At 35.2% G+C, this 26,879-nt stretch overlaps 2 protein-coding genes and 2 non-coding genes across 8 annotated transcripts in view; 2 read left to right on the forward strand and 2 right to left on the reverse strand.

Annotated features, from left to right (window-relative positions):
• Recql (RecQ like helicase) overlaps positions 1-25,631 on the forward strand; it is a 34,452-nt gene extending 8,821 nt beyond the window's left edge. The window contains exons 3-15 of the mRNA XM_026391925.2: positions 3,833-4,030; positions 5,142-5,321; positions 7,191-7,297; positions 11,521-11,719; positions 18,129-18,295; positions 19,053-19,134; positions 20,173-20,321; positions 20,403-20,520; positions 20,978-21,116; positions 22,772-22,863; positions 24,143-24,362; positions 24,701-24,830; positions 25,422-25,631. Of these exons, the coding sequence (XP_026247710.2) occupies positions 3,833-4,030; positions 5,142-5,321; positions 7,191-7,297; positions 11,521-11,719; positions 18,129-18,295; positions 19,053-19,134; positions 20,173-20,321; positions 20,403-20,520; positions 20,978-21,116; positions 22,772-22,863; positions 24,143-24,362; positions 24,701-24,830; positions 25,422-25,571 (1,931 nt within the window). The 3' untranslated portion in view covers positions 25,572-25,631. The remainder of the gene's footprint in view (positions 1-3,832; positions 4,031-5,141; positions 5,322-7,190; positions 7,298-11,520; positions 11,720-18,128; positions 18,296-19,052; positions 19,135-20,172; positions 20,322-20,402; positions 20,521-20,977; positions 21,117-22,771; positions 22,864-24,142; positions 24,363-24,700; positions 24,831-25,421) is intronic.
• On the forward strand, positions 9,006-9,169 carry LOC113185035 (U1 spliceosomal RNA). Its single transcript, XR_013343686.1, has one exon. It is a non-coding gene; the product is annotated as a U1 spliceosomal RNA (small nuclear RNA).
• The window catches only part of Pyroxd1 (pyridine nucleotide-disulphide oxidoreductase domain 1), a 34,104-nt gene continuing 23,009 nt past the window's right edge, over positions 15,785-26,879 (reverse strand). For 4 of the 5 annotated variants that reach the window (XM_026391927.2, XM_026391929.2, XM_026391930.2 and 1 more), the window contains exon 12: positions 26,606-26,872. In XM_026391927.2, the coding sequence (XP_026247712.1) occupies positions 26,624-26,872 (249 nt within the window). In that variant the 3' untranslated portion in view covers positions 26,606-26,623. Of the gene's footprint in view, positions 15,866-26,605; positions 26,873-26,879 lie in introns of those variants that run through there. The other variant, XM_026391931.1, reaches the window with a different exon arrangement.
• Positions 22,602-22,699, reverse strand: LOC113185037 (small nucleolar RNA U13). The gene has a single exon (XR_003301086.1). It is a non-coding gene; the product is annotated as a small nucleolar RNA U13 (small nucleolar RNA).

Consider the following 26,879-nt stretch of genomic DNA (forward strand, 5'->3'; position numbering starts at 1 on the left):
TTTTGATTCTTTTTCTTAACATAATGGTCTCCTCTTCCATCCATTTTTCTTGCACATTTCATTTTGCTTTATGGCTGAATGAAACTCCATTGTTGGTGTGTGTGTGTGTGTGTGTGTGTGTGTGTGTGTGTGTGTATCACATTTTTTTTATCCTTTCATTCATTGAGGGGGCACCTAGCCTTGTTCCATAGGTTGGCTGTTGTGAATTGTGCTGCTGTAAACATGGGTATGCATGTATCACTATAGCATGATAACTTTAATTCTTCAGGAAAGATACTGAGGACTGGTATAGAGGGGTCACATGGTAGTTCCATGCCTAGTCTTTTGAGGAACTCCCATACTGATTTCCATAGTGGTTGTACTAACTTACAATCCCATCAACAGTGTTAGAGTGTTCCTTTTTCTCTACATCTTCTCCAGTATTAGGGTAGAGACTGATTAGGAGTGTGATGAAATCTTGGTGTGGTTTTCATTTTTATTTTCCTAATTGCTAATGATGCTGAACATTTTTTTTCATGTATTTTTTGGCCATTTGTATTTCTTCTTTTGATAAGTATCTGCTTAATTCATTTGCCCATTTATTAACTGGGCTATTTGATTTTTGGTGTTAAGGGTTTTAATTTTTTTTTTACACATATTCCAGGTATTAAGGTATTAATCCTCTTTCAGGACTGCCGAAGTCTGGCTGGGCACAAAATCACGAGCCACTCACACCTTGTAGATTCAAACAGCAACTCTTTATTCTCGAACTGTCACCGGCACTCTACACACAGGTTCTGGGCAAAATCCACGCTTCCACTGGGCTCTGCATCCCAAATACTCTCTGAATCCCATGAGAACTCAACAGGAACTCAAGGAGCGGGTGCCTGGAGGCAGCAGGATATGCCCAATTCCCAGCAGGATACACCTTAAACCCTGATCCGCCCTAAACCCAGATCCTCCCTGGTCCTTGAGCAAGGTCACCTTACATGCAATGTCACTGCAAATGACCTGGGTCATGCCATGCGTCATTCCTACTTGGCAATGGCTCTCAGCACAGGACAATAGCTAGCAAAGTTTTTTTTTTTTTTTTTTTCCAATTCTGTAGGTTGTTTATTCACATTTCTAATTGTTTCCTTTGCTGTGCAGAAGCTTTTTAATTTGAAGTTATCCCATATATTAACTCTTGGCTTTATTTCCTGAGCTTCAGGGGTCGTATTGAGAAAGTCACTGCCTGTGCCTATATGCTGGAGTGTTGACTCTATGTTTTCTTCTAAGAGTCGTATAGTTTCTATGTCTTTAATCCATTTCGAGTTGATATTTTGCAGGGTATGAGAAAAGGGTCTAATTTCATTCTTCTACATATGGATAACCAGTTTTCCCTGCACCATTTGTTAAAAAGCTGTCTTTCCTCCAATATATATTTTTTGACACCATTATCAAAATTAAGATGACTATAGGTGTTTGGGTTTGTCTCTGTGTCTTCTATTTTGTACATTTGGTCTGTATGTCTGTTTTTATGACAGTACCATGCACTTTTTGTTACTATAGCTCTATAGTATAATTTGAAGTCATGTATTGGGATGCCTCTAGCATTGCTTTTTTGGCTTAGAATTGCTTTAGCTATTCTGGTTCTTTTATTCTTCCAAATGAATTTTAGGACTCTTTTTTCTAGTTCTCTGAAGAATGCCTTTGGTATTTTGATGGGAATTGCATTGAATCTGTATATTGCTTTTGGCAGTATGGCCATTTTAACTATATCCAAGGACATCTTCTGAGATCTTCAATTTCTTTCTTTGGTGTTCTATGGTTTTTATTGTCTCGGTCATTCATGTCCTGGGTTAGATCTATTTTTAGGCTTTCTTATTTATTTATTTATTTATTTGAGGCTATTGTGAATGGAATTATTTTCCTGATTTCTTTCTCAGCAGATTCCTTGTTGGTGTAAAAGATTCTTGTATGTTGATTTTGTAACCTGCTACTTTGACTAAAGGCAGTTTTGCTGGCTTCCTCTTGACCTTTCCTACCCATAATAGCTCTCACTTATGGACTGTGAGGCTAGAGAATCCATTAAGTTTCTATTCCCTCTGGATCAAAATTCTATATTAGTTAGGGTTCAGTCAGATAATCTGACCCATTATGAGTACTGATGAACTTTATTAGAGGCTTTAGTCCTGACAGGGAAGCTGGTTAAGCCCCTGTCCCTGGTCAGCAGTGCCCGCAGTAAGGAAGATGGGTGTGAAGTATGGGACAGTAAGGATGAGCTGAAACTCATGAGGACAATGGGGATCCCATTTGTCTCTCATTGGGACTTGTGTCAGTGTGTCATCACTCCGAGGGTTCTGACTTACAGGAAGCAGGTATCCTGCTGAAGAATGCACTTTGTCACAGAAAGTTGCAAATATAACCAAACATTCAGAGAAGCCAAAGAAGCTGCAGGCCAACTTGCTGCAACAGGGAGATTTAGCAAGAGCTGGAGGAACTGGCTTCTGCCGCATGGCAACAAGGTAAGCCAGCAAGCAGATCCCTGACAAGAATGAGCTGCAGTAGTTCCTGACTGTGTGCCAGTCATCCTAGTGCAGACTTGCCTGCTGTTTGACTTCCACCTTTCAGATCTGCAGAGTTCACTTGTGGCTAGACCTAATGCACAAATCATGCAGGGAAGGGAGTTCTTGCAGTTCCTACCCTAATATCCTATTTTCAGTCAGAACTCTCTGATTTCATCTTACAAGGAGGCATTAAAACCCTTCAGGCAGATATTTTGGAAAACAATCTTTAAAATGTGTCTGGCTTCTGTTGGGAGGTTTCAAAAAGAATCTGACTTTGACCTTAATACTTGGACTGGTAAAAAATTGCACATTGACTAAAATCATAATATGTAATTATAAATTAGTTACAATGGAATTGTAATGTCAATCGCAATAGTATTTTTTTTAGTTGTTGATGGACCTTTGTTATTTAATGTATATGTGTTGCTAAGAATTCACCCCAGTGCCTCACACATGCTAGGCAAGCATTCCATCACTGAGCCACAACCTCAGCCCTACAGTAGTACCACTGATTTTTATTTTTGTTGCTTGCATCTCGTTTATAATTAATAACTCCTTATCTTTTCATCATATCAGCCAAAATGTGAACATTTTCATGAAGTAATAGCTAAGTAATTACCTTTACTTGACTTGACAATCTGGTCACTTTCTTTTCTTCCTTCTTTTCTTCTCCTCCTCCTCCTCCTCCTCCTCCTCCTCCACAGGGGATTGATATCAGAGGTGCTTTCCTGCTTTACCTTTGAGTTACATCCCCAGTCCTTTGTATTTATTGTTTTGAGACAGGGGCTTATGAAGTTGCTTATCCTAGCCTCAAACTTTTAATCCTCAGCCTCCTGAGTAGCTGGGATTATAGATGTGCATCACTGTCCCACTGTGCCCAGCTAGTCACTTTCTTTAGATGATTTAGGAGATTTTTGGACTACCTTCTCTGTACAGTAATAATAATGACAGTAACTATCAATTGTTAAATATTTAACAATATTTAGGTACTGTGTTAAGAAATTTCAATATTTCAAATTTCTCTTAATTCTTTTTAACAATACTGTGAAAGTTAGGTATGGTCCACATTTTATAGAAGAGGAAATTGAGGTGCACGTAAGTATCTTGTCTAAGCTTACTTGGGTAAGATGAAGACCTGACTTTGAACCCAGGTCTCTCTGACTTTGAAACATGTCATCTTGACCGCTCTGCTATACTGGTTTAAGTTTGTCCATAATATAGATGATGAGGAACATCCAGAAGCCTATAGGAAAGGGAAATTGTAATTAACTGTCTGGTCATTATTTCTCCTCCCTTCCTCATAGCACTAACGGAGGAATTGGATTCTGTAACTAGTGAGCTACATGCAGTAGACATTCAAATTCAAGAACTCATGGAAAGGCAACAAGAGCTCCTTCAGAAAAAATCTGTCCTAACAAAGAAAATAAATCAGTGTTTAGAGGATTCTGATGCTGGGACAAGCAACGAGTGTGATTCTTCACCTGCCGCTTGGAATAAAGAAGGTCTACTTTTTCTTTGCTAGTATTGTTTCTTCTCATTTCTGTAGAATTAAGTCATTCTGTGTGGGTCAGTGCTTTTCAGTAGTAGTTTGAGAGGTGAGACTAGCTCTTCATTTGGTAAAAAGGAATCATTCTAACCCATGTTCTGTATTCTTTCTAAATTAAACTCTTATTATTCTGACTTTATCAGTTTTTTTTTCACATATGGAAATTGAGATGCACGTAAGTAACATTGACCAGTGCTTGAAAAATAGATATTTACTTCAACTAAATTTTCTAGTATTTTTTTTGGAGGTACTAGGCATTGAACCCTAGGATGTTTTCCTACTGAGCTACATCTCCTGTTTGGTTTTTTTTCTTATTTTTATACAGGGTCTTGTTAAGTTGCCCAGGCTGGTCTCAAACTTGGTATCCTCCTGCTTCAACTTCTGGAGATGTTGGGATTATAGACCTGTACCCCTGCAGCCAAATTTTCTAAGTTTTAACTAAAAGGGAGAGAGAAGGAGAGAGAGGGAAAATAAATAAATAAATAAATAGTTACTCATACCACTTGCCAAAGTTTAGTCTTTCTTCCTGCTATGGTGAAGAAACCATTGATTCAAAATCTTGAATGAAGCATCATGTTTATTGTTAATTATAGTAGAATAACTCTAGAAGGAATTGCAGCACTTTTGTAGAGATTGTTTTCTACTGATTGACTTCTAAACACAAGATATTTACACCAAAAACTCCAGATAATTGTCCAGATAATTATTTAGTTTGTTCACTGTATTTGAGTTTTTTTTTTTTTAATGATGCTGTAAATTTCTTGAGCAACATTCAGAAGATTTTTTAAAATACCTGGTTGAAGACTTTCCATTCTATATGGTTTTATTCTCACTTGGTACATGTTTATGTTTTTTTTCTGATGTACTGCTTCTTATTTGTTTTTGCTTTGCTTAGATTACTGAGTTATAGTAATTCAAAAATTGTTATTATAAAAGTTTAATGGTTCATAAGTATTAAAAGTCTTATGTATATTTATCTGATTCTTATATAAAAGCAGCCATTTACATTTTTGTCTCATTTATAAACCTAATAGTTCTAATATTTTAGCTTATTTTTTTCTTTCTAGATTTTCCATGGTCTGGTAAAGTCAAAGATGCTCTGCAAAATGTCTTTAAACTGCAGATGTTCAGACCACTTCAACTTGAAACTATTAATGTAACAATGGCTGGAAAGGAGGTATTTCTTGTTATGCCTACAGGAGGTGGGAAAAGTTTATGCTACCAGTTACCAGCATTATGTTCAGATGGTGAGTGTTAATAAGAATGAATTTTAAGTTGAAATTGTTTCTCTGAATGTATTTAATTCTTTAAAACATTAATTTCTGATCAAACACATGTAAAAACCAAGTGTTTTTGTTTTATTTTGTTTTTCTTTGTATTAGTAGAGATTGTTCACTGAAATAGGTTATACTAGAGAAAGAACTTATTAGAAATGGAGAGAAAATATAATGAATTCAATTTGGGACATGTTGAATTTAAGATACCTTTAAGATACCTGTGTGGTAGGATTTTGGGTCTAAAGCTTGAGTGGGAGATCTGAGTTAGATTAGTTGGAGGCTGTTAACATAGAGATGGCCATTGGAGCCATGGGAGTAATTCAAGGCAACATGAGAAGAGAGCCTTGGATCAGACGTCTGAGTGCTAAGAGTTGAGGGGTTAATGGAGAAGAAGAGGCTTGCAGGGGAAGGGCTGAGAAGGATGAACAAAATGTAGGAGGATAATCGAGAGAGTGTAGTGTCATTAGAAGCCTTGGGAAGGGAGTGTTAGAAAGAGGGAGGGTCAATAGCGATGTCTGTTGGCAATAGTGATGTCTGTTGGTCAAATAAAATGAGGACTTAAAAATTCCTCTTGATATAGTGACAAGGGACTCATTTTTTACCTTAGCTAGAGCAATTTCAGTCAGAAGGTTCAGTGGAAACAAAATAACAATGGCTTTGAAGTAAGTAGGAGTTGTGGAGGTAGGACTGGTGAGTGTGGAATACCTTTTGGAAAAGAATGTCTATTAAAGAAAGAAGAGAAAGGATAACTTATAAATAAATAATATGTTCTGGAGACTGGGGAGTCTAAGATTAAGGTACCAGCAGATTTGGTGTCAAGTGAGTGCCTGTTCCTCACAGATGGTACCTTCCTTGCTGCATTTTCATATGACAGAAAGGGGCAGAGACATGTCCTTTATCCTCTTCTATAAAGACACTAATCCCATTGTGCCTTCAATATTTAATGACTTCGAAAAGACATTGCCTTTTATTACCGTCATACTGGGTATTAGGTTCTGACATAAGAATGTTGGGAGGACACCAACATTCAGACCCTAGCAAGTGTCTTGCTTTTGGGAAAATGAGAGAGACTTGACCATGGTTAAATGCAATGAATAGATGCCAGTAATGAGGGAGAAGTACAGAAAATAATTGAGAGAGCAAAATCCCTGATAAACTTTATAATTTAAGTTTGTATTTTTAAACGTATGTACACTCTGCCAGAGGTTATTGTAGCAAATAAGTTGCAGAAATATTAAGTCATATAATTTCAACAAAATGTAGAATTGCTCTTGTAAACAATTTCATTTATAGGCGAGAGGGAGGGTATTATTAGAACTTCGTTCAGTTCAGTCAATACACTATTCACCGATTCCTACTCAGAATAAACTAATCTGGGGCAAAAAGTAGAATACTCATGAAAATCTCCTTCTTAATTATGTAGACTGCTGTTTTCATTTGGAATGCTGTGGAATAATTTTTCCCTAATATAACTGTTTAGAATTTGACCTGATTTATATTATATTATTGAGTTTACTAACACTGTTTAAAATGAAAGTAAATTAAACATTCAAAATGTTAAAATCTATTTTTATAGGACTGAATAAGGGTAGACGTTTCTGTCTTATATTTGCTTATTTGCCTTATCCTCACCTTGTTTGGTCTTTACTCATATCTATTTTTGTTATTAATGTGGGTAAGAAATAGGCAGTATATTGATAAAACTGCATTGAAGATCCTCTATTCAGAGGATGGGTAGGTCCACAAGTTATAGTAAAGAAAAGAAAGTGAATGGTTACAGGTCATTCTGGTGATGGTGTAAAATTTAAAGTTTTTTTTTGTCCCTCCTTCCTCTTTTAGGATTTACACTTGTGATTTGCCCATTGATCTCTCTTATGGAAGACCAATTAATGGTTTTAAAACAATTAGGAATTTCTGCTACCATGTTAAATGCTTCTAGTTCTAAGGTATGAATTGTGTTTTTTTTTTTTTTTTTTAATTCTTCAGTGAAGTAGGAGTCTTGGCTATAGTTGAATTGCCTATAAAACTGTAAAATGTTAACTGTTTAACAAATCAGGAGATACAGAGAATATCTCATGGGTCAGTTCTGGCCCACAGCCTATCTTTGTATGTCCGATGAGCTAAGAATGATATATACATACGTTTTTTTCCCCCCAGTACTGGGGATGGAAGCTAGGGCCTTGCATGCTTTTATATTTTTAAATGGTTAAAAACAACATCAAAAAAGAACAGTATTTTGTGAAATGTGAATTATAAAAAATATTTAAAATTCATATTTCAGCATTCATAATAAAGTTTTATTGGAGTACAACCATTCTCATATTATGTATGGATGCTTTCACACTATAATGGCAGAGTTGAATAGTAGTAGAGACCATATAGCCCATAAAATATAATATTTACTATCTGGTACTTTATAGGAAACATTTACTGACATGTTTATTTTAAAATAGGAAAAATGTTTAATTATATAATCAGTTAAATACAAAAAAATAAGTTACTAAAAAGACATGGACTACCTATGGAATTTTTTTGGTTTGGGAATGTATCCTCATCTGTAGAAGAGAGTGTTTCCCAACATTATTTTTTTAAATACAGGAAAAAGAGCACACAGTTTATTATGTGCCTAAGGCATGGAAGTGTTAGATTCCAGTTCCCTGTTATTCTTTTTAAAAGCATATTATTGATATCTTCAAAACTATACCAAAATAGGGTAATAGTATAAAAATGGCCATGTATCCATTATTACCATTAATATTTATCAATGTATGTCCAATCTGGTTTTTTGGGTGTCTCCCCAGTTTTCCCTACGCTATTTCCCTTAGCTTATTTATCTGAAACAAATCCTAGGCCTTATATTATTTTTTCTCACATTTTTTAAAATTGGTGCATTATAGTTGTACATATTGATGGGATTTGTTTTTACATATTTATTTGTATTTGCATACAGCACTCAATATAACAATATAATTTGGCCAATATCACTCCTTCAGCACTTCCCCCTCCCTCTCTCTCTCCCTACCTTCCACCCTTGTGTCTTTCCTGTACTGATCTCCCTTTGATTTTTCATGAGATCTACTCTCATCTTTTTTTCCCCCTTTAAATCCTCTCTAGCTTCCACATATGAGAACAAACATATGACCCTTAACCTTCTGAGTTTGACTTGTTTCACTTAACAATGATCTCTAGTTCCATTAGTTTTCCTGAAAATGCCATAATTTGTCTTTATGTATGTATATATTTCTGTATTCATTCTTCAGTTGCTGAACACCTAGGCTTGTTCCATAGTTTGGCTATTGTGAATTGTGCTGCCTATAAATGTGGGTATGCATGAATCATATATTAAAGTATGATGACTTTAATTCTTTTGGAAAAATACTGAGGAGTATGGTATAGCTGGGTTATATGGTGGTTCCATTCCTACCAGGCCTCATATTTTAATTGTAAAATCTTCAATATGTATCTCTAACTTCAAAAAGACGTGTAAGTGCAATGCTACCTTCATATCTAAAAAATCTGAGCTGGGCTTGGTGATGCCTATAATCCCAGTGGCTGGGAAGGCTGAGGCAGGAGGGTTGCAAGATCAAAGCCAGCAACTTTGCCAGGTCCGAAGCAATTTAGAGAGACTCTGTCTTAAAATAAAAAGGCCTGAGGATATTTACCTGGCAGGGGAGATAGCATGGTCATTAAGGTGATTTTCCCTGGTTGAGGCCTATCCATTGTACTCTGGATGTGCTGACTCCTGTGATTTCCCCAAATGTGGGAAACATGACTGCATAATTTGTTCTAGTGGAAGACTGTCTTCTTGCTTTCCCCAAGTGGGGAAAAATGCTATCAGTTCCTTAAAAATCATCAACTAAAAATAGTCAATTGTCTCATTATATTTCATTTTTTTAAAAAAAGTTATGGCCCAGATAACATTCTTGTATTGTATTGTATTATATTTTGTTGACATATAAGATTTACCTTATCTCTTTTTTTGGTTCCTTGGGTAAATTATTTAGGTAGTTGAAAAATCAGGTTAATTTGCCTGTGGATTTTCCTGATTGCATTCTTGTGATGTTGTTTAACTTGTTTCTTTTAGTTAGATCTAAACGCATGATTAGCTTGATTATATTTGAACTTGTTTTTGGAAGCATATGCCTGCCTGTAGTATCACTCAGGAGGTACCCATAATACCTGGTTATCTTTAGGGATGCTAAGCTTGATCAGTAGGTTCAGGTGTATCTTCCTGATCTGTCATTTTTAGCTTTCATCTAATGATTTTGGCAGCCATTGATGATTGTTGCCACATTGGGAGTGCTTATTTCATTAAGGAGTGACACAATGGTGATATTTAATTTTATCATTTCTTGTCCATACATTAACTGGAATTTTTGTATAAACAAGAACTTTTTACTCATTAACTCTTTGCACATTAAAATGCTTGATTCTTTTCCTTTCTTTGCCACTTTGCAGTTAAGATTTTTATTTTCTGGTATGCTCCACAGCTTGTTAATAAGTTTTTTTTTTTCATTTTTCCTCCCCAAGTATGAGTACATTATGAATTTTTTATGTATTTAATGTATTTCAATCCATAGTTATTATCTTTTTTTTGGTACCAAGGATTACACTTAACCACTGAGACACATTCCCAGGCTTTTTTGTATTTAATTCAGAGACAGGGTCTTGCTGAGTTTCTTAGGGCTTTTCTAAGTTGCTGAGGCTGGCTTTGAACTCTTGATCTTCCTGCCTCAGCCTCCTGGGCCACAGGATTTACAAGCGTGCATCACCACACCTGGCCTATTATCTCTTTATGCTGAAGTAGTCTTGTCTTTGGCCAGTGAGAGCCATTTAAGATGGCTCCTGGATCTTTTTATTTGACCCTGTGAAATCCTTGATTTCTTTCACAGTAAGATAATTCATTTTCATTTTGTTTGTTTCCTGCCCAGACCTGTAATCAGCAGTATCTCCAAAAACTGTGGTCCCTTAGTTTTTCCATTTTTTTTTTCTCTATTTAAACTCTTATGTCTGTTTTCTCTTTCAGCAGAATGAATCTGGGTGAAATTGTCTTTAATATTATACTTCCTTTAAACTGAAAAAAAAAGTATTAGTAATAGAAAGTAGCTTAGAAAGTTGCAGAAAATTATAAAGTCATGCCATATTGATATTGCTTAAAAAAGAGTGATTAAAAAAAAAGAGGACACATCCTAGAATAACTGCAGGATTTAACAAACTGCTTCTTTGCTCAGACAATGAAAGCAGTTTTGACTGTCTCTTCCTTTCCCATTTGCCATCATCTTTTAAAAATTATTTTATTGGTTCTCATTAGGTTAGAAGGAAAAAATAAACTCTAAAGTGCTAAATAGTGTGTAAAATAATATCAACACTAAGGTACTAATAACTGTTACCTTTTAATTTTGTTTTATTATTTATAATTTTATTTTAGAAAACAATAATTTAATGATTAATACTATGTAAAACCTAGTGGTCTATATGTTTAAATAAAGAGCTCAAAGGTTTAATAGCATCCCCAGAATGGTTAATCAATAAACTTTGTTCACAGATGTATAAAGTGATTATTAATATGATGTTAAGATTAACAAAACCCATGTTTTAATTGCAGATGTGGCATTTGACTCACATTTCAGGATATATTATGAACAATTTAGAATTATACCTTCATATAATAAATGCTGGCCCACCCTCTATTCCCCAAATACTGGGTATTAAACCCAGGGCCTCAATTTATACTAGGTAAGCACTATATCACTGAGCTGTTTACCCAGCCAGCCCTTTTTATTTTGAGACAGGATCTTGCTAAATCACCCAGGGTGGCACCAAACTTGTGATCCTCCTGCCTCAACCTCTGGAGTAACTTGGATTATAGAATAAATGTTCTTTATTGCAGAATCTTTTCATGTATTTTCATTCTTTTTTTCTTTTGGCCAAGTGAGGTTATTCTTTTACCATCAACAATGTGGATGTAAGTAAATCACTAGAATGCTGTTTGCACAGCTGCCATGATTTAGTATAGGGATGTGGTTTCAATTTTAATGAACCAAACATCTGCTCCTAGAAAAGCCCCAGGCTGTTGCTTTTGAGTGATGAATGTTTTCATTTTACAGTTGGTATTGCAGTCTGTTAACTTAAATTTTACTATAATTGTGGTTATTTTACCTTTTAATAGGAGCATGTGAAATGGGTTCATGCTGAAATGGTAAATAAAAACTCCAAGTTAAAGCTAATTTATGTGACTCCGGAGAAAATTGCAAAAAGCAAAATGTTTATGTCAAGACTAGAGAAAGCCTATGAAGCAAGGAGATTTACTCGAATCGCTGTGGATGAAGTTCACTGCTGTAGTCAGTGGGGACATGATTTCAGACCTGGTATGTAGGTTTTACCTTGAAACCCCTTGGTATTATGGACCATATTCTAACTTAGCTTGACATGGTGAAAATCTCTTCTTCCATTAATATTATCCTCTTGGGTAGTTATTACCCATTTGTCCTTGCGTTAATGTGAGGAGGCCAAGAGGCACAGTCTTTAATCTCCTTATTTCTCACTGCAATATTTAGTCCAATTATCTTTGAAACATGTTTTTATTAGTCAATATTATATATCTCTGTGGAATTTATGATCTCCTAGTACTCCCTCACATTTGATGAGGAATTTAAATCCACTTCAAAGTTGTCTTCTTTTGTTATCATTTGGGTGTCTTTAACATCCTACCTAACTTTTCACTGCCAAAGTCTGATGAGATATTTTAGTAACTCTTATCTTCACTCCACCAATCGAATCTATAAATTATAGCCTAAAGTAAGTTATTCAGAATTGTTCTATGCAAAATAAATCTTATATTCAAAAATCTTACTCCCTGACTTCAATTTCATTTCTCTCTGAGGCTTTTCACACTCAGAGGGACCTCCCAGGTTTCTTTTAATTCCTGCTTATTTGTTCATGGCTTCCATCCATCCCTGCATTGATCACACTTTCCCCCACTCAGATTCCTGTCGCCACTTGCCTTTTGTATTTTTCCTGAATTGCTTGGCCATTTTATCAGCCTACTCAGGCCCATGCCAGATGGAGATGGCTGGCTCCATGCAGACTCTGCTTTCCCTATTCCTGCTGTTTGATGCTAAACATTGTCAGAAGAAAAAAAAAATTAAATAGCTGCATTAATTTCCACTCCAGTTCAGCCTTTTATCATGCCTAGCTATCCTTTTACTTGTTCCTATTTCCGCTCCTTTATACATTGCATCCAGCAAGTTTTTCCTATCACTAACTTTCCCTCTAGGCCTGACCCATACCCAGTAGATGCCTCCCAGAAAATAGGTGCCGTCAAATATGAACATCTCTTTCTTCTCCTTCCAAACATTGGTATTTATTTATTTTTCCTCTCTTAAGCAAAAAAAGTTCTTTTATGAAGTAACTGTGGACACTCCCACTTCATCCTTTCCTGCCTTCTGAAGATTGTTTTCTACCAAGTTCCTCACTCCTGCACTTGCAGTCTCACTGATCCCATCCTGAAAACAAAAACAGAAGCTCAAACACCCTGCTGACCTTTCTAAGATATCAACATAAGTATTCTATTTCTGCATTTCCTTCCCCATCACTCACCATCTCCATTTCTCACCTTTATTCCTTTTTAAAGGATACAGTGCCACCACCACTGTACTGAATCAGGTCAGCAGACTCTGCTTCCAGTGGCTTAATCTGGCAGTCTGGTCTTCATTCCTCTTCCCACTTAAGTTCACTACTATTCACTGTCTTCACCTCTCGCCTTGCTGCTTTCTCCTCCCTTGTTTCTGTAATGTTACACCCTTGAATTTCTTCCTGTTTTTATTCCCTTTGTTCTTTCTTTGTTCCCTCCTTAAACATTAGTGTTCCCTAGGATTCTTTACTGTTTTTTTACATTTCTCCAGGGATAGTGAACTCGTGGATTGGAGACTTGTCTAGTTTATGGATTATTTTGGGCATTGTTTTTTTTAAAAAAATTGATTTAAATACCATAGGCAGGATATATACTCTTCATTTTACTAAGAACCCTTCTATCTTAACCATATTACTCCACACATTTCTTATCTGACAGCCACTGAAGGTATCTGATCTATGACTCTTGTCCTATATTTTCAACCTGAGCAGTCTGAGCACGTAAGGATTTTTACCATTGCATTTGTATTATCATGACTAATATTGTCTCACAGACCGGCTGCCATGCTATAATCAATTATTCCCACATCTAATTATCTTACTTTTAAATTTCAAATTTATATTCCTAGTTGTTTATTGGAAATGGGAATGTTAATTAGAGGACCAACACTAAATTCCACTTCAAAGAACTGCTCATTTTCCTTCTATTTTGCAACTGGGAATCAGTATTTGTTCTTCTACATGTCCTCACCAAGAACTTTTGATTTTTTTTCTCCTCTCCTCTCTTGGGTGCCTTTGCTCCTTCCAACTCTTCTTCTTACATAATTTCCCTTTCAGTCTTTCATTTCTAAAAACTCATTCAAACACATATTAGTTCAAACAAAATTTTAGCAGTTATAGAGGTTTCAGGATTCTCACAGATTCCAAAATCCACACATACTCAAGTCCCTTGAATAAAAAGTGGTATGGTCTTTGTACATAAACTATATACATCATCTTGTATACTTTAGATCATCTCTATTTATAATACCTAATAGCATGTAAATGCTATATAAATAACTGTTATACTGTATTTTTCAGGGAATAATGATAAAAAAAGTCTGTGTTTGTTCTATACAGATACAAAGGTTTTTTCAAATGTTTTTGACCTACAGTTAGTTTGGATATAGAATTCACTGATACAGAGGGCTGACTATGTATATCATTCAGGGTCAAACCAGGAGACAGGAAACATTTGTTATTTGAACACAGAGAATTTTATATGAAGAATTGTTAACTATGTAAAAGGTGATTAAATAGATAACTCAAAAAATAAAGAACTTAAAAGATATCATAGAAATAAAAACTGAAAGAAGCAACTACCATCCATAGGACTAGAGAATAGGAATAAAAGTAATACAAGTAATAGAATTTAGAAATTTAGAGGAGGGGCCTTGTGGAGTTGGTCCTTGGACCTCTAAGGAGGAATGGTTCCTTGGTGCTGGAATTTTGGCAGTGGCAGAAGTGCAGTGGATTCATAAAGATGTTTCTTTAAAGGTTGGAAAAACTGCCAACTGTATTCAGCTGCTTCTGAGGACAGACAGTGCTGCTGCAGTGACATTTATGGGAACACAAGCAAGCCCACAGGAAGCAAACAGCTGGTGGTCTGTCCTGTCAGGCCACCTGGCAAAGCTGGCATGTAATGTGCAGTTCCTACCCCTGCATCAAAAGGAAGGGTATGAAAGGTTAGGGTTGGAGCTGAGAAAAATAACTTCATGGTGACACATCATCTTTGTCTTATCTTACCTCTGCAGATTAACCCACCATGTCCTGGTAGCTCTACCTCTAAAGTGAGTTTCAAATTTATCTATTTCTCTTTGTTTGTGTTGTTATCTTTTAAGTCCATGTAGGCTTCTTTCCACTGGTTTATTGTAATAACTCTCTTAACTAGGCTTTGTTTTCAGGGATTTTTTTTTTTTTGAAAGCCCAACATTTAACCGTACTTTATATATTAGAAGTCTTTTTTTTGAAAAAAAGTAGATCATCTAAGAACAAAGAAATATTAACCAGTCAATGGATGGCACAAACGCAGCATTAAGGAGTACTCAGTCACCACTCAGAAATCATTGTGTGAGTTATGAAATAGATTCTATTTGAGAAATTACACATTCGGTTTGTTTCGGAACCAGCCTGTGTGGTTTCTGCCTCTTTTATAAGAAAAGAGTTAGGTCTTTACTACTGCTAGAACATGATATGGTATATGATATGGAGAACAAGGAAGGGCCATTCTTCTCCCCTGGTACCTCAACAAGAGAACGATTAGTATAGGAATGGCTTTGGCACTTTAACCCTCAAACATTGTCCCACAACTTGTTACTTGAATATTGTAGCTTCACGTGATTTTAATACCATGCTATCTCCATACTTTTTATATACACTATTTATATGTACAGTACTAAAATTGTTTATTCTAAAACAATATAGCTCGACCCCAAAAAGGCCCAAATTAAGTCTTTATATTAGTAGTTCACTCATAACTTTCTTCTTGATTCTTGTGCTATATTATTCATTTTGTTATCTATTTAAGCTACCGTCCAAAATTGACTTAAGGCTCTAGTTTAATGCAAATGGTTTAGTCATCGTATAAATCTCTCTTGAGGCTCAAATCACACTTCAATGATTCTGTCTTTTGAAGCTGTTTCTCCTTGTTGGGTGGCTGTCGAGTCTTGCTAGGTAGTCCATTGAGATAGATGGAAACACATACCAGAAGGGTATACTCCTTCAGAGCATACCCAGAGCAAAGGTAATCTGTAATCCAAGCAGCGTCATTGAAGCAGTGGTAGAAAGGTCAACGGAAGCTGCTGCAGAAGAGCCTTTCATGATGTCTTTGTACTTGTCCAATACTTGCAAGAAAAATGACAAACCAGACATAATATGTTTAACCATAGAAAGAAAATCCTTTTAAAAAATTTTAGCTTCATTTGACAAGTAACCACCAAGTAATGTCACAGCAATTCCTGATAAATACACACATTTTAATGTTTCTCGCTCAAAGGGAAGAATCTGAAGTCTTCAAGACTTTTTCAAAATACACTCCTGCAAATCCTAATCACAATATAGCAATTGCTATAGCATCAAACCCTAATAATGGATTCTGTTCCACCATAACTTTTGTAGCTTGGGCTGGTTTCCACTATACAAGTGTGACTCCACCACACAGCATAGAAACTGAAATTTGCTGATTATCCACTTTCACATTAAAACAGTACATACAGTAGTACAGGGAATCTTCAAGTGGTAGGTCAACTGGAATAGTGCTACATCCAGATTGCTGAGAGCTAGGAAAGCCATGTTATTTTGAACAGCATTCATTAATGACGGCACACTTAACTTCATCAGTTCCTTGGGGGTCCCTAAGACGTTTGCACTTAAAGATGCCTTTAATCTACCCAGACTCCCAGTTTCTCAGGGGCAGCCTTGGTACTCCAACAGCCCAATGAGATACTCTGATTTTAAACTTACCCTTGTATAGTTCATTTTCCATATAGCAACCAAAGTGATCTTTCCCAGATATACATCAAATCATGTTAATTTGCACCTAAACTGCTCAGCAACATTTCTGTACTTAGAATAAAATTCAAAGTTCTTTATTTGGGCCTGTTAGGCAATATATGATTTATTTCCTATGTGTCTACCTGATTTCCTACTTTTCCTCCCTCACTCTTTCAGCTTCAGCTCTATTGGGCTTATCACTATGAGTAGATATCACTCTCTGATAATAGCATATTTTGTGCTTTATTCCTTATATTGTGTGGGTTTTTCCCTTGGATTATAGCTGTGTATGTTTTGCTTACCACTTTATTTCTAGTGCTTAGAGATGTTACCGGCCAACATTTATCTGTTGATGAATTGATTAACAAGACTCATCCCCTGTCCTTCCCCGACTTTTGCCCTCTTCATGTCCTAATAGTCACAAGGATCTGTGAGGGTTGAGTTGGTATACATATTTCTCTTATATTTTTTTCTTTCTGATTTGTCTGCAGTGTCATGGCTTATTTCATATTCTCTATTATTTGTTTTCTTGCCTATTACTGTCATTTTTTAACTGGTTTCCCTCTCTTAAGTCTTCTCTGCTCTAGCCTATCCTTGGCATTGCCACTGAAGAATAATTCTGAAATGTAAGTCTTATTTATGCTCTATGGGCACTTCTGCATCTATCCATGGTCCTCTCTGCATGGAAAGACCTTCAAAGAGTAATGGCAGCTAGTTCACTTCGCCTCCCAAGTCTTACACAAGTTCTTCTTTTAGGTCAGCTCTAATTTAGAACTCCACATAGAAAGAATTATGGACCCAGAATCCCTACTTAATGGATTGGGCAAATCATCCAGCACAACACCCTGTGGTGTAGCCCCACTGAAATGCTTGCTGTTTTCTGAACATGCTGAGTGATTTCATGCCAATGCATTTACATTATACGTGCTGCGTCCTCTGCTTGCTGCTGTTCTTCCCTGTTAAGCGAACTTCTGTCTGTTCTTCATGACCCAACTCAAATGTTATCTCCTTGAAATCTGCACAACATCACAAGAAGTTGCTTCCTCCTCCATATGTTGTTCATAGTTACCGTTTATCTTAGCAGTTACCACATATTTTGAGTGCTGAGGGAAATGAAGGATCTCTTACGTAGTGATTTAGATATGTATGACAAGTATGAGTCCAGAATGGTTTCCCTGAAATAGGTTCTGTTGCAAGCAGTGCCCTCACCACTTTTTTTTTTTGCCACTTTTGGATGAAGTAGGTGGTAGAAAAATTTTGACCAGTGGTTTCTTTTATCTTTTGTTGATAGTAACAGAACCAAATACTATGGCTATTTCCACTGTCTCATGAGTCTGTTGTTCAGCAGGTGTAGATCAATGCATAGTTGATGGAATATTTGGTTTCTTTCTCTTCAATGGAGTTCTGCCTATGTCCATCAACAGTGTTTCTGAAGAAAAGTATAAAAAAATCTACCAATAAAAGAAGAATATAGTAGGCAATAGCAAATTTAATGTTATAGATAGCTATGAAATAAAATTATATGAGTCATTGATTATCTACATAAAGTTGAGGGTATAATTTTCTCTAATCCTTTGAGGATAGAAAGAAGGGCACTTTATTTATCTTTTTCAGATTATAAGGCACTTGGTATCTTGAAGCGACAGTTTCCTAATACATCACTAATTGGGCTGACTGCAACTGCAACAAATCATGTTTTGAAAGATGCTCAGAAAATTTTGTGTGTTGAAAAGTGTTTTACTTTTACAGCTTCTTTTAATCGTCCAAATCTTTACTATGAGGTATGTAATTTTTGTCAATTTATTACTTTTGTGAAGAATTATAGCAGAGAAATTATGCTTTTTCATTGTGTCTGTTTTTATTTACATGAGCAACAGTTTAAAAATACAAAAAGGTTTAACATCAGTAGATAATTAGAAGCAGATTCATTAATTGGTATCTTATTCACATATCTCTGGTGCTGTATAATCTTTTAATTAGATTAAGTAGAAGACACTGCCTTGTTGGGTGATATTACCTTTAAAATAAAATAAGAAGTCATGTATTTGTTCAAGTTGTTTACATTCTTTCTTGTACAAGGATGGAGAGAGGAATGAGATCATGGACCTGACATCTTTATGGAAATTAATTACTAAACAATAGAAATATTAGAGATTTGCCACTACTCCATTTAGATTTTATTTACTACATACTGAAAATAAAATAACCCAGTTGCTGTCCTTCTTTTCTTTCTAACCCTTTTAGGAATAGATACAATCTTTCTTCTGTTTTAACTGAATGTTATTTATTTGTGGTGTATGTTTTCATAAAAATAGCATTAGAAAATAAAAAGTTCTCCTCATCTCTAGCAAATTAAAAAGAAAGAATCAAGAGAGTCTGGGAGGTGGCAGAAATAAGTCATATGGCTTATGAAACAAGTAAAAGAGTAATGGAAAAAACTACTATGCTCATGAAAGAATTGGACTTCAAAAGTTGTGAGTAAATGGCTACTTGGATGATACTTCTCTTTAACTTTTTAATAAGATAATTTTTTTCTAGGTTCGGCAAAAGCCTTCAAACACTGAAGATTTTATTGAGGATATTGTAAAGCTCATCAATGGGAGATACAAAGGACAATCAGGTAATATAAAAGCAAGTAAAACTTTGGGACTTTCAAAAACTAATAGTATCCTGGTAATTATACTGATTAATTACTAAATATATTAGCATGTGGCAGAAGATACATGAAAGTGTTGTGATAAAATTAATTCACTTGGTGACTCTGGAAACATGCTAAGACCTTTGTGTATGTCACAGATTATCAGTCAGAACTGCCTGAATTATTATGGTTATTAATACTTAATTGCTTTAGAATGCACCTAATGACAATTTTAATTCGGTGGCATAGACTTCAGATAATAAGTACTACATACAAAATAAAGGGTTAAGCGTTGATGTCTAAAGGGTTACAAAATAATGTGTCTAAAAAACACATTAAAGAAATAAATAGTACATATTTAATAGTTTAGGCAGAGATGAAATTGAGAGTATGTGTATATGCATTCCAGGATTGATGACTAGGCAAATGATATTGAAGCAAATAGTTTGTTTAAAAGGAGCATTTTAAAACTGTCGTCTAGATTTTCAGGAGATGGTAATGTGTGTCCTGGGTAAAAGGAGTTCCAGGGTCAAGTAAGTTAGAGAAAGGCTGTGGTTATTTATCCTTCTTGGAGGGTTAATGGGGGTTATGTCAGCACACTGGAAGCTCTGACCAGCCCTGAAGGTAGAGAGCCTATTTAACTTTTTGGAATGCATTGTTCCTCAAAATCATGTGAATCCCCCAACCCCACCCCCAGACCCCCAGCTACTTACTAACATTTTATGGAGCTGTGGGACATCAGTGTGAAAAATATTATGTAGTAGGAGATACGGGTGGAGAGAGAAAACAGGTAATGGTAACTAAAACTGGTAGCTCAGGGCTCATTTCTGCTTTAGAGAAAGCTGGTGATCAAATCTTGCATTATACCCAAAGTCAATAAATATATTCTTAGGGCCTTGGAATTTTTTCCACCTTTGTATTGTATTAATTAGTGGCTTGTGTGTGTTTTGAAAATGGTCTCTGAGAAGGGTACTATTTATGTATGTCTAATACATGATCATATTTTATATTTTGTTGTAGGAATCATATACTGTTTTTCTCAGAAAGACTCTGAACAGGTAACGATTAGTTTGCAGAATTTGGGAATTCATGCAGGTTCTTACCATGCCAATATGGAACCAGAAGAGAAGACCAAGGTTCACACAAGATGGTCAGCCAATGAACTTCAGGTTAAGATTATATTTTCACTAGAAGCCTAATTTAAAATATTTAAATTTGACTTAACTGATAGACATGTTAAAACATTTTAGGTAGTAGTGGCAACAGTTGCATTTGGAATGGGAATTGATAAACCAGATGTGAGGTTTGTTATTCATCATTCAATGAGCAAATCCATGGAAAATTATTACCAAGAGAGTGGACGTGCAGGTATGTAGAACTTACAACCAGAAGTTATTTTTAGAATACTTTTCTAGAAGACACATCATACACATTTAATAATTTTGTATTTTTAATCTTTATCAGGTAATACTTTTAGAACAGTCTTTTTAGCAGATTTATTTTCATAGGAACATGTTACTTATATCCTATTGGGGGTGTTAAGAATTGTTTCTTGTGTGTACCAAGATAATCTGATTCTCATCATTTCCTCTTGACTCAACTAGGTCACTTAAGGGCACATTTTTAACTTAATATGATTGTTGTTCAGTCTTTTTAGTGATTTTTTAAAAAAACTTGAGAGTAGCTGTTAAAAATAATTTTCACATCTCTAAAATCTCTAGATGTAGTTTAAAACTTTGCCAGCCTATTTTACATATTTATCATTTTTTCATGTGTGTTTTTAAAATAAGTAATCATGCAATCTCATGGATTTCTCAAACCACAGGTCGAGATGACATGAGAGCAGACTGCATTTTGTATTATGGCTTTGGAGATATATTCAGAGTAAGTTCAATGGTGGTCATGGAAAATGTGGGACAACAGAAGCTTTATGAGATGGTGTCATACTGCCAAAACATAAGCAAGTAAGCTTTTTTAAAAACATGTCTGTTTTAAAACTATTAAAGAAAAGCATGATATTAAATTGTACAATATTATTTGAATACTTACTAAGTAAATTGGTATTAATACCCAAATCTGTAGAATCAGATATTTGGAGGCAGGAACCAGTGTATCAACCTTCTAATAGATGCTCTATCTAAATTAATTGTTTAACTGAAGATTTTGATACACATTGACAATGAATTGAAGCCTTTTTCCTCTGGCAGTGTGGTGTAACAGCTACATGCTGTAATAATTTTGAAAAGGTGTATTGGCCAGGCATGGTGGTACATGCCTGTAATCCCAGTAGTCAGCAGGTTACAGTAGTAGGGTTGAAGGTTCAAAGCCAGCCTCAGCAATTTAGCAGGGCTCTAAGCAATTTAGCGTGACCCTGTCTCAAAATAAAAAAGGACTGTGATGTGGCTCACCAGTAAGCACCCCTGGGTTCAATCCCTGGTACCCATCCCCCCTAGGGAGGGGGGAGAAAGAAAGAAAGAAAAAAAAGAAAGGTATATGACAGGTATTTTGAGAGTGAAGCTCAGTAACGTGGGCCATTCTACCACCCAATGTGCAAAGGAAATAATTGAGGACAAGGTCATGTTTCACATTATGAAATAAATATAAATCTATTTAGGGTAAATTTGTTTAGACCATATAGTTTCCTGATGGTCTCTAGATCTTCATCCTCTTTGTACTTTTACTGCACACAGAAGGGCTCAAAAATGTTGAAATGGAGAATAGTAACCCAACGGTGATAGAATATAGCATTTTCTCTCATTGTATGCTATAGTAATCTAATTAAGAGAAATAAGAAAATGAAGATTTCTCTAAAGGTCCAGCAGACTTTCATGAAACGTATTTTGAGGTTTAGACTAAAACATCGATAATTTATTTATTTTTTATTTTTATTTATTTTTTAAACATCGATAATTTAAAATACAAGTAACTACTTTTCTGTCAAGAACATTTTCCTAGTAGTTCTAAAATACTGATCTCAAAACCAAACAGATAACTTCTTAAACATTACGTTCAAGAACATAATGAAAAAAAGCATAAAATATGTAGTAGGCAAAGTGGTCCCCCATCAATGGCCTTGTCCTAATCACTGCAACTCATGTCTTCCCTTACATGACAAAGGGGAAATAGGGATTAGTTTAGATCATATGGGCAGGTCCAGTGTAACTACAGAGGGCCTTCAAAGTGGAAGAGTTAGGCAGAGAGGTCAGATTGATGTGAAGGATTCAACCCACTATTGCTGGCTTTGAAGATGGAGGAAGGGGCCAGGCAGCCTCTAGAAACTGGAAAAGCAAGGGTACAAGTTTTCATCTAGAGCTTCCAGAAGAAATGCAGCTCTGTTGACACTTTCATTTTGACCCAGTGAGACCCGTGATAGATTTCTAATTTGTAGAAATGCAAGAATAATAGAATAGGTAACTATACTCTGAAGAGTGAGTTCTTTTTTTTTTTAATGTAAGAAAGGTACTGTACCAGTGTCACAGGTTTAAAGGGAGGCACATCTCAGGACAGTGCAGACACTTAGTCACCATACTTATGAACCAAAAAGGATCCTGAAATAGTAATTTTTAAAAACTTTATTATTAGATCATTTAATAATCCATACCTCTGAATTTGTTTGCAGATGTCGCCGTGTATTGATAGCTCAACATTTCGATGAAGTGTGGAATTCAGAAGCATGTAATAAAATGTGTGATAACTGCTGTAAAGACATTTGTAAGTGTGTATTTTTAAACCTTTGTAGGCTAATGTATACAGCTAGGATTAAGTAAGGGAAGTATTAGACCCCCAATGGATTAAAAAGATAAAACAAGTTATGACTAGAATTTTCCAGATTCAAAAATGTCTTGAAGTAGGTAAATATGCACAATATAGCAATATAAGTATAGGACATGTGAAATTTTTAAAAAATAAGGCAAAATTTGATTCTTCTAAATAGAAATACTGTATATTTGAATGAGCTATGGGCTGGGGACATAGGTCAGTTGATAAAGTTACTTGTACAAGGCCCTGGGTTCAATCCCCAGCACCCCCCCCCTCCCCAACACACACACACATTAAAAAAAAGAATGAGCTAACCCTATGATAATCTCTAACATTTTGTAGTCACTGGGAAGAAAATATAGTGCAAACAGATTTTAGCGAAATGATGAACTACTCAGTAAGACACTAATTTAGTGGTGTCTTTTTTTCATTGTGTATGTATATATATGTTGTTCTTGAAAAGCTAAACTAATTAGTTCTTCATACAGAGCCTCATTTAGTTCTGATGCCTTGGGTGGAGGTCACTGCACTTTTAACTTTGCAGCTAAAGGCTGGGAATGTGGCTCAAGCGGTAGCGCGCTCGCCTGGCATGCGTGCGGCCCGGGTTCGATCCTCAGCACCACATGCCAACAAAGATGTTGTGTCCGCCAAGAACTAGAAAATAAATATTAAAAAAATTCTCTCTCTCTCTCTCTCTCTCTCCCCTCTCTCACTCTCTCTTTAAAAAAAAAAAAAAGTTATTTATGAGTTTATTAGATTATCTTAAACTGACCAAGTTAACAAAAATCTGATATTTTAGAGTGCCAGCCTTTTAACAGTTGGGAATATTTGTCCAGGACATTTTTGGCATAGGAACCCATATTAGTTTTTAGAAATTGGCTTAATGAACATGAATCAGATAAGTAAGTATGAGGAACAGACTTTCCTATAACATATACCTTTTAATAACTGTCTGGTGGACACTTTATGCTTTCTAGAGTACCGCTAGCCTGCTGATAACCAGGGTATTTTCTTTACATTACTATAAGTCCTACAATATGTTGGTCTAGTAATAGAGACTTGAGGAACAGCCTCATCTTAATTTAGAACACAGTAAAAAAAATAAATAATAATGTTTAAGAGTGGCTCACATTGATAACTAATTTTAAACCAGTTTAACCACTTAAGATATCCTATCCTTGCTCTCATTTTGAAATTCCAATTAGCTATAACCATGTCTCTTTCATTGTAGCATTTGAAAAAAAGAATATAACAGAGTACTGTAGAGATCTAATTAAGATCCTGAAACAGGCAGAAGAACTGAATGAAAAACTCACTCCGCTTAAACTGATTGATTCTTGGATGGGAAAGGGTGCATCAAAACTGAGAGTAGCGGGTGTGGTTGCTCCTGTACTTCCTCGTGAAGACCTGGAGAAAATCATTGCACACTTTCTTCTACAGCAGTATCTTAAGTATATACACACCCATTTCTTGTCCTTTCATGTTATCTTTATGTTTTTTTAAATTATAGTAGAATAAATGGCCTTGTAGTTATTCATGTCAACTTTAAAATGCTATAGAAAACAATTTACCTAATGAACAAACTCAAACCTTGATCAAAAAAGTACAAAACTATTTTTTATAAAGATTATATTTGTGCTCATATAGTACAATTGTGCTACTGTATTTTTATAAGTATTAGAAGTATTTTTATTATTTCATAGTTATTTAAAATTGTAGTTATTTCTTTTAAAAATTTCAGTTTGTGATTCTGTGAAGTTTTCTGATTGTTGGCCTTTATCTTCTGCAGAGAAGACTATAGTTTTACAGCTTATGCTACCATATCGTACTTGAAAATAGGACCTAAAGCTAATCTTCTGAACAGTGAAGCACATGTTATTACTATGCAAGTAAAGAAGCGCACACAGAGCGATTTCAAGGTAACTGACTGGCTACTTTCCATTTTTATGTGCTTAAAAATATATGAAAGCTTATGGGATGTTTGTCTGCATTTCTCTCCTGGGTTCTGGTGAATACAAGAAGAGAAAAATCATTTTCTTCTTAGATTCTGAGTTTGGAAGAGAGAGAGTGTAACTTTATTTTCTGTGGAGATATTAAGTAGAATAGACTGCCCAACATAGACTAGGAGTTTCCAACCTTTGGAATGTGAATTCCATTTTGAAGTCTAATTTTGGAGGCCCACTTCCCTCCTGATACTGGTTGTGATCAGCAATAGTTAGGAAATCTGTCTATGCTACTCCAGAGTTACAAACCCAATACTGTCAAGCCTGCAAAAGCATGCCAGGAACCACTGTGTCTCAGGACACCACCAGTTTTCTTTAGGTTTGTTTTAAGACAACATGGCCTCTTTAGATTAGGCTCAGATTGAGGAGAATTTTGGAGGTGAAAACTAGACTCCTGGATGAAGAATAAGCTAACTGATACATAAAGAATATTTTGAGATTATTAATCTCATGAGAAACTGAAAAGCTGAATTTTTACCAGGGTGCTTGCTTTGTTATTTTTTGTAGGTTGAGACATCTGAAGCTTATCATTCTGAACAAGCTGATAAAAAGGGGGAAGGGAAAACTTCAGGTAACTTCCAGAAGTCCACAAACACGCTTCAACAGTCTGGTTCTAAGAATACAGGGGCTAAGAAAAGAAAGATTGATGACGCCTGAAATAACTATTACGAATATTATGCATGTACACATTATTATTTTTGTAGTTAATAGTTTATTTTAACAACAATTTCACTGATACTTTATATAGAGAAAACTATTTTTAGAGCTTATCTTTGTGAAGATTTGAGAATTTGAGACCTTTCAATAATTAGGAATCAAGAATTATATAATTTTACTGGGACTGGGGTTGTGGCTCAGTAGTAGAGTGCTTGTCTCGCACATTTGAGGCACTGGGTTTAATCCTCAGCACCACATAAAAATAAATAAACAAAATAAAGATATTATACCCATGTATAACTAAAAAATATTTTAAAAGAATTATAATTTTACAATATAAAACAAGAAATACAAATAATTTTTATGCAAAATTTTACAAATACAAAATAACTGACAATAAATTCATCTGGCTTTCTTACAGTCTTTATGTGTTGGTATACCTAAGTGTATTTTTTTCTTTTGATGTAACTTTTTGATGGCACTATTAAACTGACACAGGCTCATCACTACAACTGAGTGATATTTTAAGCTGAATAATGTAAATGAATTCATCAGGTTATAAAAATATCTATAATTCAAAAAGAATAAGGCATCAATATAAATAATATTAGCAAATAAGTTACAGCTACATCTCTATTTCAGGGAAATGAAACTGTAAGCTTTCTTAAACTATATCCCTACTTTGACATTTTACAGTCAAAAATAGATCTGGTCTATTAGAATACATTTTGGCTAAATAGATAAGAACTTGGTTAAATATGCTCCCAAGCTAAATCGTAAGTAAAATGTTTAAGTTCAAAATATAAAAATGTGTAACTTAAGATTTCTTATATAATAAGGGGCCAATTTTGTGTTAGAAATATATCTATAAATAAATTATTTGAACTGATTTTGTCTTTAGAATTGTATTTAATACTTTTCCCACTAACATCATTATCACTTCTATATATAACTTCAGTGTGGCCATCATTAGATTATTGCAATGATTCACTTTACTGACTTCCAGTTTTCCTCATTTGGACCTTTATATGGTTCTTGAAGAAATTTCCATTTTAGTCAAAATAATCTTCTATATCAATATTTGGATCTAGAAGATCTTCTCCATATGATGAAAGATCCATTTGGTTTAGAATTAAATTTTCAAATGTTTCCTCTAAATCAGTTTCACCAATTAAGACAGCTCCCATCATTCGCCCATTTTGCATGACGACTTTGACGTATTCTTGTCCTTTGGTACACCTCAGCATTAATTCATGATCTGAACCTAAGCCCTGTGCATTGTATTTTCCCAACAATACAACCTGTATA

Source organism: Urocitellus parryii, chromosome 5 (genome assembly GCF_045843805.1).
Source record: "Urocitellus parryii isolate mUroPar1 chromosome 5, mUroPar1.hap1, whole genome shotgun sequence".
In the NCBI taxonomy this organism is placed as follows: Eukaryota; Metazoa; Chordata; class Mammalia; order Rodentia; family Sciuridae; genus Urocitellus; species Urocitellus parryii.